This window comes from Lepidochelys kempii, chromosome 7, assembly GCF_965140285.1.
Source record: "Lepidochelys kempii isolate rLepKem1 chromosome 7, rLepKem1.hap1, whole genome shotgun sequence".
Lineage (NCBI taxonomy): Eukaryota > Metazoa > Chordata > Testudines > Cheloniidae > Lepidochelys > Lepidochelys kempii.
This window is the reverse complement of record NC_136386.1, coordinates 84,551,842-84,565,284: the sequence shown is the minus strand read 5'-3', so window position 1 is coordinate 84,565,284 and position 13,443 is coordinate 84,551,842. Positions and strand designations below refer to the sequence as shown.

Here is a 13,443-nt window from a genome sequence, read left to right as displayed (position 1 = left end):
ATCGGGCTTATTTGATCAGGATCCACCTTTGGTATGACACAATTTTGCCAGAATGGATTAATGTGCACAGACCAGTATTGAAATGAAATTAAAATTGTAAATGATTTTAAAAGGCAGTTGTGAAGAATCACAATGATGGGGCTTCGATTTCTGTGTCTTTGTTTAGAGTGTTATGCATTCTTTTAGTTTGCGGCATTCTCTCTCTGCACCATATATAGGTATATCAATAATATTTGCATTTCTGAACCTCCTTTCATACAGGCTGAATCAAAAGCACTTCACAAAGTAAAGAGTTAGATGCTGGCAAAGCACCGACTGAATAGGGAAACAGATCAGTCCTTATGCACTTCACCTACATACTTTTCTGTTGTTATCCAAATGGTGCCAATGCTCACAAAGCTTCTGTGATTTTTTTTTCTGTAAAAGATCCATTGAACTCAATGGGGCTGCTCACATGCTTAAAGTTAAGCATGTGCTTAAGTGCATTGCTGCATTGGGACCTTAATTTTTCTTTGCATTTTTCTAATGCTTTTATCAATTTTGCCATTTTTCTTTGGGTTCTCATTCAATTTTCAAGCATAATGTAATGACTAGTGCAAAAGGCAGCTGCACCAATAGATGGTGCTATATCTTAGCGTTAAATTGTGTTATGTTGTTGTATTTGATTCGGGGGGGCTGGGGTGGGGCTGGGGGTTAGCAGGAAGTTCCATCCTCTCTGTGTGTGCTTGAGATGGTACGTGCAGTGTTTCAACAAATCGCTTTGATTGTATAAGCAAGTGTTACACTATCACATCAGCAAAACTTCTTTTTGGCTAAAACTGTGGACTGGCAACCATAGGAAAGAAAAAATACTTTTGTCCCAGGTGGGAGGTCTGTTTTGTGTTAAAGTAAGTGCGGGCGTGATTTGCAAAGCGGACGTCCAATTAGTGGCTATTTAATGAAATGTGGCTTCCAGAACTCAGTGCATCAGATGAGGGATTTTCCTTGCTGGCCTCAGTGCATCCCTCTACAGAGCCTCCTGGTGGAGAAGAAAAAGGGAAACAGTTGTCATTGCCTAGCTTCAGTATAGATGAAGACCCAAAGTCAGGGTGGAAAACCAGAAGTAGCTCACTAGATCCACTCCTCGAGCTTCCAGATGGAAACCCCTTTTTCTCAATTCCTCACAGAATTATAGAAATGTAGGGTTGGAAGGGACCTCGAGAAGTCACTGAGTCTAACCTCCTTTGCTGAGGTGGGACCAAGTAAACCTATACCATCCCTGACAGATGTTTGTCCAACTGGTTCTTAAAATCCTCCAATGATGAGGATTCCGCAACCTCTCTTGGAAGCCTATTCCAGAGTTTAACTATCCTTATAGTCAGAAAGTTTTTACTAATATTTAACCTCAATCTCCCTTGCTGCAGATTAAACCCATGGCTTGTTGTCCTACCCTCAGTGGACATGGAAAACAATTGATCACCCTCCTCTTTGTAACAGCCCTTAATAGATTTGAAGATTGTTATGAGGCTCCCCCTCAGTCGTCTTTTCTCAAGACTAAACATGTCGAGTTTTCTAAAGTTTTTATCACTGTTGCTCTCCTCTGGATTGTCTCCAGTTTGTCCACATCTTTCTGAAAGTGCGGTGCCCAGAACTGTACACAGCACTCCAGCGGAGGCCTCCCCAGTTCTCAATAGAGTGGGACAATAACCTCCCGTATCTTACCTATGACACTGGTCTTAATACATCCTAAAATGACATTAGCCCTTTTCTGCAACTGCATCACATTGTTGACTCACCACCTAGCCAATTATTCCCCATTTTGTAGCTGTGCGTTTGGTTTTGCTTTCCTAAGTGTACCACTTTGCACTTGTCTTTATCGAATTTCATTTGGTTGATTTCTGTCCAGTTCTCCAATTTGTCAAGGTCATGTTAAATTCTAATCCAGTCTTCCAAAATGCTTGCAGCCCTTCCCTGCTTGGTGTCATTTGCAAATTTTATAAGCATGCTCTTCACTCCGATCATCCAAGTAAGTAATAAAAACAGTTTATAGTACCAGATCCAGGACTGACCTCTGTGGAACCCACTAAAAATGCCCTCCCAGTTTCACAAGGAACCACTGATAATTACTTCTAAATTGAGTATGATCTTTCTTTCAGGCAGTTGCGTAGGCTTCTTATAGCAATTTAATCTAGACCACATTTTCCCTACTTTGCTTATGAGAATATGACGTGGGACTGCGTCCAAAGCATTACTAAAATCAAGATATATCATGTCTACTGCCTTCGCCTAGCCCAGTAACCCGGTCATGGGCTGGAGATGCCTGTAGCTGCATAATAATGGTTGGCTAGCGGGATCTGAACGTCCCTGCCTGTATGTCCGGTGCTTATAACGGGCCCCAAGAATTACTGGGTTGTTTGTGCCGGTATCATGGACTTTCCTTAGACTGTAACAAAGCTGTGGGACTAACACCGCATTTACAGGTACACTGAGAAAGCCAGGGACCAGCCTCCCGGCCGCTGGTGTTCGCTGAAGACCTTGCACCTTTGGCTGCCCCGGTAACAGGGCCCCACTAACCAGGCCGCTGGGTTTCAGGGCTGCAAAATGCGGTCCCGATCCATGCCGTGGAGCAGAGGGGCAGGTCTTGGCTCGCAAGAGAAGGAGAGCAGCCGCCTGCTAGCAGCCCTAACGTGGGGCTCCCCAGGGTCTGCATCTGCACTCCGCTTGCTAATGGCAGCTGTAGCAATGCTGAAAGCGCCACGTGCAAGGGACCTCCCCTCCGCGCCTGTCTGGGCCTCCCCCAGGAGAGGCCCTCGCTGCCCCCCACCTCCCCAGGACTCTGCAGCCGGCCTGACACTCACACGCCGGCGTCACTGCGCGGACCCCCCAGCTGGCACCAGCCTTGCATCGAGCGGCGGCAGCGGCAGGAGCCTCCCGGGCTCCCTCCCAGCCAGCGCCTCCTCCCTCCTCCCCACTTTGCATTGCCAGCTGCATGGGGGCTTGTCCAACTTGTGCACCGTGCGGCGGGGACCAGCAGCACCGGCTCCTGCTCTGCGTGCGCCTCTGCCTCTGCCAGTCTGCAGCGCTCCAAGAGGAGGGCGCCTTGCTGAGCTCACCAGAGCCCGTTTCGCCGCCCGGCTTCCCGGAGGAGCAGCAGGAAGCCGAGGGGAAGAAACTCCACTCCATCTGCCTCTGGAGAGCTGCTCCCTGGAGCCGCCAGAAAACGCTTCGCCAGCGCCAAATGGATTATCTCTGTGTGATGCTGTCTTGCTTGTTTCCTCTCAGCTACTGGTTTGCTACAGCGAAGGCAGCAAAACCCGAAGGTAGGAGAGTTCCCTTCGCTCACGGATGGAGCTGGTTTTTCTTTTTAACCTAAAGCAGCCAGACATCACTTAAATCCGTGAGATCAGAACGAGAAAGGGAGATTCACGGGAGCAATGCCAACAGGGCTGCAGTGGGCGCTCACAGAAGGGAGTTGGACAGAGGGGAAAACGAGTGTAATGTTAAGAGTTTAATTTCCTTTCCTTTTCTCCTGGCTCCAGTGTGAATCTCTCTATCTGTGTGTTCATCCGTCCATCCATCCATCTTCCCTTCCTTTGAACTGTTTTTAGGCTTTCAGTTATTTAAACTGGTGGGAATTTAGCATTTTTCCATATTGCCAGTAAGTGCAGAAAAATACTTTCTTTGCATAACCCCCACTCCTTACCTAAGTCTTATTTACACTCTCAAGATGGGATGGGGGCAGGGAGTGGCAATCAAAAGCTCAAACTGAAATCATCACGCTTGCTATTACAAGTGCCAGGCCTTCTGTCAGATTTGCAAAGCAATTTTAGTTGGCATTTAAGTGTGCATGGGAAAATACAATTGCCTAAAAAGTTAGAATGCAGGATTGGAATTCAGTCATCAGTCTCATTGAAAACACAGGTTACCTTTCTGTGTCCCATGTTATTTTTGTCATACACCACACACCCACACTAAGTAAATTTAGTATCAAATCTGTGCAATAACATGCCAATTAAAAAGATACATTTCTATATTTGACTTGAAAATGTTAGACTCCTATGCTTGTAATTTCTATTTGTCTGCATGTCCCACTGGTTATTTTTTGCCTTCTCTGATTTAGGCGATAGGGGTGTTTTAGGCTGTTTTGACAGGTGTATTTTTATGTAACTGGCTGGAACTGTGCTATGCTGATTGTGATAGGAAATTGCAATAAGGAGGTATGTATCCTACTGGGGGTCCATAGCAAACACTTCTAAATTGATGCTGATATAGTTTTATTTTAATGGGAGTCCTTGTTTTTGAGAAGTAATGTTAGATGGAAGCTGAACAATAAATAGTTTGGATGCTTGGTGTTAGTTAGGTATGCAAGAGGCATAAGTGTATGTCAGGATGACTTTATTCTGCTACATTTGATATGCCTGCTAATTTAAAAATACAAAGTAGACACAGAATAAACTGGAGTTTATAGGAGTGGGAGAAAGTTTATTGGCTTAAACATGTTTATCTAATTTAACAAGAAAATCCAGTGTTGAAATGGCTATGAAATTCCTGATGCATATGGAAATTAACATATAGTACCATGGAGGAAACAGTTTTCATAACACATTTACAAAGGATTGCTCTTTGCTTTGAATGTATTGAAGTCTTTCTATCTGTATTTATTTCCACTAGAGCACCTCCTGTCTGGAAAGCTAAGTGAGTATGGTGTGATTGTGCCCTTCAGTACAGATTGCCAGGGACGATTCCTCTCGCACATGGTATCTGGCTTAGTGGCAGCAGGCAGTCCTGAAGCCAGCCATCCTTCCACCCCACCCTCTGCTCGGCACAGGGTGGCCCGCAGCACCCTGGATGAGCCACTGCACCAAGGCAGAGCTGAAAATCGCTTGTTATACTTCAATGTCACGGTCTTTGGGAAAGAACTGCATCTCCGCCTGAAGCCCAACCGTCGACTTGTGCCACCTGGAGCCTCTGCTGAATGGCAGGAAGATTTTCAAGTGCTATTCCGAGAGCCCCTCCAGCAGGAGTGTCTCTTCACTGGGGACGTCTCAGGCATGCCGGGTGCCACTGTCGTTATCAGCAACTGTGATGGACTGGTAAGCAGAAGGCAGATCACCCTTTTTCAGGACAAATGTTCCCCCTTTCTCTTCTGCCTCATTATTTAACTTTTGCTGTCTTTCTATGATTGGTTATTTAATTTTGGCTTTGTATCGAAGCAACTAGCATCAGAGCTTCTAGTACCTCTTTGCTGGCGATCCAAGGAATGAGCAAAGAGGCCTATGACAAGTTTGACGATATTGGTTTGTTGCTAAAATTAAACTTTCCATCTAAAAGTATAACAGGAAGATGCTGGTTGCTTATTTGCAATGCCCTTCTCCTGCCCTGGAGATTCTGTCTGCTCTCAACGTGCCCTCAGTGCTCCTCCTGCTGCCAAAAATACATGACCAGCTCTATAATGTGAGGTTATTTCTAGTACAGAAGGAAACGTACAAGCCAAGAAGACATTTTTCCATGTATGTTAACCCCGCTGGTTCTTCTCTTCCAGCACACAGCAGTGCCAGGCTTTCCTAGAAACTTGCTCTCCACTTGAAAATATTGAGGGCAGGAACCTTCTGGCCAACTCTGTGTGTCTCATTAGATTTTGAATTGTAGTGCCCTGTGTGTGGTACTCTTGAGAGATGAACTACAGATCCAATTAACTATGTTATCTGGTAGTAGGCTGACCACGGCATCATGCAGCAGGTTGTCATTCATTGGCTCATTGCCATGGATTAGCTTTCCCTTAGTTGGCCTACAGTATATTGTCTATTAGTTCCCTCAAAAGGGTTCTGCCCTGAAGATATCTGTTTCCTCTGCCTTTCATGTCCATCTCTCACTGCCTATAGGTCCTCTTATTTTTGCTTTCCTGCATCAATCTTCTGGGTAAGGAGCATAGGATTGGAGCCTCTTTAGAAACAATCAGCTTTGTTTAATTGACTGAGAGGTCAATGGTGGTGGTGCAACATGTCTCTTCTCCTATATTATGCCCTGAAGCATGAGGTTTGTCAGACAGCCTTTGTCATTGTTGTCCTAGTCAGTGTAACTGCAGGCACCATTTTTGTTCATATAACTTTAGACCCTTACAAAGTTAATGTAATAATTATGTCTTACATTGAGATAATGTAAGTGTAAGCCCCCACAGTGGTTTACAAAATATATATGTATATCTGTGTATTTAAACAATGTAAAATCATCTCACCTACTACTAGTTTACAACTAAGTCAGGAATGGAGGAGTTTTGCTGTCTCGTATCAGGGAGTTTCACAGCTTGATGGTAAATTGCATATTAAACATGTTCTTTGCGTTTTGTTTTCTTCTGTTAACTTTTAATTTTATTGACTGACCCCTTTCCTTTAATAATAGGAATTGGGCAAAAAACACCACTTACAAAACATTCTCCACTACCTGTTATTTTCTGTATCTCTATGATATTTCCTCATACTATTCTTTTCCCAAATGAAGTACTGCTAAATGTTTAGATAATTTCTTACTCTGAATCATCCATATGTCTTTAATAGTTTTAGTTGCTCTTCTCTTTGGATGAGCATTCGCTTTGTCTAGGAAATCCACTCCAAATCCAGTGGATGTCCCAGGGGTGTTTGCCTTGTCGGATTGCTGCTCCCCAGCTCTGCTGCAGTTCTGGTTGACAGCATTCCTGGATTAGTATAAGGAGATGTCTTCTGCACGTTGTTAGTAAGAAGAGACTTCTGTGAGCTTGGGGGCAGGAGAGCATGTTGTGTTGCCCCAGTCTGCTTCCAGGCCCAAGCTGTGGTCCCTTCTCATTATGATGTGCAATGGAGGGGGAGCAATCTTCTCTCAAAATGGTCTCTAATCTTGAGTAACCTTAATTGTGTTCATTCTGTTCATAGCAAACTCTGCCACCTGAACAATCACCCCCTTTTCCAGATTTCTAATAAATGGTGTATATCGAACCATGCCAGTCTTGATTCTTATCCCGAGGGCAGCCTAGGAGTAATCACTTTCCACATTCAGAACAGGCCATTAATTTTACTCTAGTTTTTAATCCATAAGAGGACTTTTCACTTTCTTCCTGTGGTGATGGTGATGATCACCACAAATGCTTTTTGTATTGCACCAACAGTATATGTTAGGCACTTTAGAGACAGGTATAAAGACAAAGTCCCTGAGCTTTTAATAAGTAAAAGTAATACAGTAATAAGGCCTCAGGTCTGTAGTGAGCTCTGTGCAGGCTCATGAGACCACCCACATGGAGCCCATTGTGGGATCAAGGCTTAGGTGGAGACTTCCCAGTCGAAGGGCTGAGCACATGCTGGAGCATTTGTAATTCCCACTGAGCCCTAAATGGCTACCAAGTTGCCTCAATAAGCTTTTGTGAGGAGCTTCATTTACAAAAATGTGAAAGTGTAAATGCTTTGTATTAACTGATTCCATTTTAGACACTATTTTGTTAACTCCTTTGAAAAGGTCTAATGGGTTATAGCGGTGTGACTTGTTCTTTCAAGAGCTGTGCTGGTTCATATCAAATTATACTCATTTGGCTTTATGATTTTATTTCCAAGGAATTTCTCTGCTATGTTTCCTGATACTGAAGTAAGGTTCAGTGATCTACAGAATTCCTGAGATCACACTAAGCACCTTTTGAAATATAGGTATTCTATTGCTGCCCTCCTTTTCTCTAGCAAACTATAGTAACTTTTTTCACTGATAACTTACATGTTTTTGTTAATAGCTCAGTCTTAATATTTCAAGACTTTAATTTCTTTAGAACTGATGGGTGAACTACATCTAGTATTGCTAATTTATTGCTACAGTATTTAAGTTTTTGAGTTATTGCATCACTTCTTTGTACAACTGATATTCCCACAGGCTTCTTTTGATACACTTGGGAAATTCCTTATTATTTATTACATCTTTGGATATTTGCCCTTCATATTGTGTCTGACTCCATTTATTCCTTATTCCACATGCCAATATTTGTTATTTTGTCACAGTATCACTTGAGCTATATTCAGGAACATCCCTTCTGAGCAAATGGATTTTAATTTTTTAACCTGACATCAAGTGCAATGATCCGATCAGATCCCATGACGATGTCAAACAGTTATGTTATGGGTTACTGCTTTTGGTGGCTCAGCCACACTCACTGCCACTCCTTAATCAACTCTTGTGTTTTACTCAGGCCCAAATCAAGAGTAACGTCTGCTCCAAATGAGCTGCTCCAAGAAACAGTTGTTTATGGCACTAGGTCTTGATGGGATGTTCAGTCAGTTTCTCTTTGGGTACCTGAAGGCACTATTTATAGTTATTCTAGTGATGCTATCACACTGCTTCCTTGAGCTGCCTGATTTCACCATCACTGTGCTATCCCTTAGACTAGCTGAGCTCTGCCTGGGTCACAAGAATGCAAGTCGAAGATTCTCCAATTTTCTGCAAGATTTCCTGTGTGCAGAATGATGGATTCCACTAGAAATGGTAGACACTTTCAAAACACTCACACATTTTTCTTCAGAAGTGCACATTTTTAAGGTTGCCCTTTGTGCTGTTTGATATCTGTATTCTCTTAGCCTGGGATTTGTATCCACCTGCAATCTGGGATGCAGATCCTCTTTTCTTTACATTTTAATGAATCTAGTTCTTAAGGATGCCCGGCTGACAGCTCTGGAGACTGAAATCCTCTGCTCCAAAGAAAGGAAAAGCCTGGGTAGGTGGAGTTGAAACCAATATACCTCACCTCTGACCTGGAGAGTTCACCGCAGGAGGTCAGAGGTGTTCCTTCCCTCTCTCGCCCCATTCAGTCCTCAGGCTCCCTGCTCAGTCTAATGACAATAGCCCCAATTGTGGAGGTAGCATGTGATGTGGATGCTCCTATACTTCGGGCTTGTCTACCCACAAAAATTGTACTGTTTGAACTACACTGGTATAGTTAAAGTAGTACAATCCCCCCTTGTCTGGATGTAGTTATACTGATATAAAGATGCTTTATACTGGGATAACTGTTCCTGTACGGGAAAGGTAATAAGTTAAACTAGTATAAGTTACCTGTATCATTCTGTATCTGCATCCAAACTAGGGCTTCTACTGGTATAACTATATTGGTAAAAAAAAAAACCACACCCGAACCAAATTAGTTAAATCAGTACAAAATCTGTGTATAGGCCAAGCATAAGAAATGGACGAAAATGACCTATTCATTTCACATTGGCAGGGGTTTGTGTATTGTGCTGGAATTTGCAACAAATTCAAAATTTCGGAGCAGCATGGAGAAATCATTTTTGAACGGAAGTCTTTGTATTGAATTATATATTAAAATAAATTTCAGAAAAGGTCTTTGCTGCATTGAATTCAATAACAAATTGTTTGCGGATGTTTCCCTTGCATTACAGTTTGCTGCAGAATGCAGTGTGCTGTAGAAGTTGGAGAGGTTTGACATAACGTTTAGGAAGCAGTGGTTGGTGTAGTGATCAAAGCTCTGGTTCACCTGGAGGAAAGGAATGGTGGCTGGTAGGGTAGAATTAAGATTTTAAGAGGAGGACAGCTCTGCTTTGTTAATGGGTAGGTATGCAGAGACTCCCCCGTTCCTGGCTCCTGAGAGTGGAGATCAGTGTCTCTTTCCTGTTTGACTTTCAGGAGTTTTTCTTCTGCCTCTTGTCATGGTCCACTGATAGTTATGCTCCTTCTTTTCCCCTTTACCCCTGTAACAGCTTATTCTCTCATTCTTCACATAGTCAATGACCCAGTGAGTAAAACAATTCTCAGCCTTGTCAGAGGTCTATGAATGCCTCTTTCCATTGGCTAATTTACCACATACCACTAATTGGACCCCATGCTTTTGGTAGCCCAAAGACATACTAAACTGTCCAGAAATTTTCTTGTAGTAGATGGATAAAGGGTTTTGTATCTTCAACCATACATTCAAAAATGGTCAGTAAACAGTATTTCTGTAGGACCTGCTGATTTGCAGAGCAGGATTCATTGGATTTTGCTGATTTGCAGAGCGAGATTAGTAGAATTGCAGTATGCTGCTTTTCAGAGCTTCAGTAACCATATACTCCAATGGCTGCAACTCACTTTTCGATGTCTCCCGTCATCCAAGCTAAATCAATACAAAATGTTAAATCTTTTAAAAAATAAATATGTTGCCTTTCGGTATTTTCTTTCTTTCTTTATAGCTCAAGTAGAATCATGGGGAAGAAAAGGGCTGCTAATTTTCCCTACATTGCATTTCTTGTTCCTTGCCCCAAGCAGCAAGTTCCTTCCCATCATTAGTCCAAGTACCTGGAATGGGAGTGGCATCTCCAAGTGGGAGAGGAGGGGTCAGAAGGACAGGACCTAAGTGCAGACTGTGATTTCAGGGTGTCAAATGACATTTTTGTCCAAAGTACTATCTAGTTTTGCTCTTCTGCATGCAGGGACAAATCCTCAGCGGGTGTAAATTGTCCTAGCTCCATTCCCTTCACTGGAGCTATGACAATTTACACTAGGTGAGGATCTGGCCCCCATAGTGGACCTATAAGTGAATGGAATAAAAGCTTGGTTTTACTAAATAAAACTCAGAAATTCAGCAGACACTCAGGGAACAGATATGGGCAGAATTTTCAAGGTAATATTTATAGTTGCTTTTCTGATCATAACCACACTGTATTTGCAGATGTGATTAAGCCTAGAAAAGGTGGGTGTGTTGATTTACAAGGTAGGCAGTACGATAATTGGGAAATATAGAAGAATATGTACATAATCACATAGTGGAGCTGTACAAACCTGCCCCTTTAATAGGGGAGAATCTGGCCAAAGAGTTGTTGCATTTCCCTTTGTTATGCACATGTCCTGTAATTGTTAACTTTACTAGCAGTTATCCATGAACTTCAAAAAGAGAGTATAGCTCCTATATTCCAGTATAGCTTGTGTGGGCCACTAAGGGTACATTTACACTGCTATAAAAAACCTGTGGCCCAGAGATTCCGAGCCCAGATCAATTGTCTCTGGATCACGGGGCTCAGTCCATAGGACTGAAAATAGCAATGTAGATGTTGGGCTGGAGCCTGGGCTCTGAGATCCATCATCCTCGCGGGATTTCAGAGCCGGGGCTCCAGCCTGAGCCAGCACGTCTACACTGCAATTGTTAGCCCCACAGCCCAAGCCCCACAAACCCGAGTCAGCTGACCCAGGCCAGCCGTAGCCATGTTGTGTGCCTTTTATTGCAGTGTAGATGTACCACACAGTGTTGATAAAGTCAAATGAAGAACATGTACAGATAAATTATGTTGTGTCAAAACTGGGAACTGGGACCATGATTATTTAGAAAGTGCTTAAAATTATTGTCCGAAATCCATATTTACACATGTAAATAGGTAGCCTGATTTGATTTCAAAGGTGTTGAGCCCACAGCATCTCCCATTTTTATGCCTAGCTATAGGCACCTGTGTTGGAAAATTTTGTCATGGGTAGCTCCGGTACTTTTGTAATAGGCTGTTGAGTCCTTGTCTTCCATATTCGTTTCAAAGGCGGCCCTGAGTTCAGAAACAGTGAGAGTGGAATAGCTATAATCTTTTGACTTGCCATCACACATTCCCCTCCAGACACAGTCCTCTGCAGGCTCCTTAGTTTTCTTGGAAGTTAAGGAATCTCATTTTTTTGCAGTGTTTTACTATATATATATATATATATATATATACACACACACACATGAAAGTGAGCTAAGATTCCAAGTATTTTTATGGGAACAGTAATTAGAGCAACTGAGTATTGCACAGACCCAGATCAGCAGCAGAGCCCTTGTCGGTTTTTCTGCGTGTCTTTGCGTATCTTGCTGTCACGGTGTTTTGTTAATTGCAGAGGTCCTTTGCTGGTGAGGAGAGAGCATATCCTGCTGTTATATGAGACACTGGATTCAGGTGTGAAGATGGACTCCCATTTTGGGGAGAAATGCTAAAATAGTATACTTGACCACTAGTTAGTGTGATCAGTGCCTGCGTCTTTCATAATTTTCTTTGCTAATAATCAAGGATATTTTTTTAGAAGCAAAGGTTTATTCTCCTTTAAATCACTTCTCTTTCTCCTTTTTGGTGCTGCAGTAACAAGATAATGCTGAATTTGTGACATCACAATCAATTCCAGGGAAACAGACTTGGGGTGAAATCCAGGCCCCATTAAAGGCAATGGGAGTTTTGCCATTTTTTGATGTTTGCCAGTTTTGACGCTTTGAACACAAGATTGTGTCTTCACAGCAGGGACCATTAGAAGAAGAATTTAGGTTGTTGTGGAAATGTATTCATTTATACATCAGTGAGTCTTATTCTCTGTTATCCTGCAATTAGTCATTTACTCTCGGGCAAAGTAAGAGTAAAATGCTACCACATCAGACTGCTAGCATTTTAACAACAGAAAATCAGGTCCCATTGTCTTTAAGAAGCAGCAATAAAAGAAAGTGAAGGGATAAATAAATTGCTTTTTGAATCTTTTTTCCCAAGGGTTGTGCACTATGTAAGTTCCTCCACAAGGGGTACTCCTGCTTTCATTGAATATAAAGATTGTTTTGCCGTGGATCTCAATAGGAGAAGGGTTGAACCCCAAAATGTAGATGTTGGTCTTTTAGGACTATGCTTGTAATTTCTGGAACATGGGCTTAGTGTTAGGAGGGAGACAGATCTCTTATTTAAAGGTTCATAAGAGGTGTATCTAATTGCTTACTATAGGCCTTATACCAATCTCATTGAGACTGATTTTACCGGGGTGTAACGCTATCACTTGAATGGAGTTACTCCTAATTTGCAGTGGTGTAAGTGAGATCAAAATGAGGCCCTATTTTGGTTGAAGAGCTAATTAGTGGTGTGATTCTCTCCCCTTGACTTTGACCTCTGCAAGACCTAGATTAAAATTCCAATTTAGGGCACAAGTAACAGTTCAGAATAGTCCCTGTTCGTAGACATCACAAAACCATGGCTCATTTTGGCACACTTTTGCACTGTTGGCAATCTCTGGTAAGGAGAGGTCCATAACTAGAACAGGAAGGTTATTGCAGGTCAGGATTGATGTGCATAGACAGGGTTGCGTGGAAGCCCAGAACTAAAGCAGTAGGAGATGCTGAAGATCAAGACTGAGGTGTGCTGTCTAAGATTTGCAGGAAAAACTTGCACAGTTCTTGCCTTTACTGTGCCAGGCTCAACCCAGTTCTGTTTTCTAATTTTTCCTGAGCATTAAATCTGCTAAAAAAAAATAGCTACCTAGCTTTCATTTGATTGGTTGCAGGGTCATGGGTTCATTATATAGCCTGTTATTCTTTGTGGAAGATTGAGCAAGTCAAAGGAGGAAGCTGGGAAATTTAGTCTGCAGGGGAGTCACGTTTCTCAGACATAGCTGTGCACTAATTCTGTACATATGGGTCCCATTTCAATAATTCTCTTCACATTTGAAGCTAATCTTTTTGATTCCTGATCATTCAGCTTCAAC

The 13,443-nt window shown here is 42.5% G+C and overlaps 1 protein-coding gene across 1 annotated transcript in view; it reads left to right on the top strand.

Moving 5' to 3' along the window:
• The first annotated feature begins 2,968 nt into the window (after nt 1–2,968).
• The window catches only part of ADAMTS14 (ADAM metallopeptidase with thrombospondin type 1 motif 14), a 98,853-nt gene continuing 88,378 nt past the window's right edge, over nt 2,969–13,443 (top strand). The window contains exons 1-2 of the mRNA XM_073354774.2: nt 2,969–3,299; nt 4,651–5,072. Of these exons, the coding sequence (XP_073210875.2) occupies nt 2,969–3,299; nt 4,651–5,072 (753 nt within the window). The remainder of the gene's footprint in view (nt 3,300–4,650; nt 5,073–13,443) is intronic.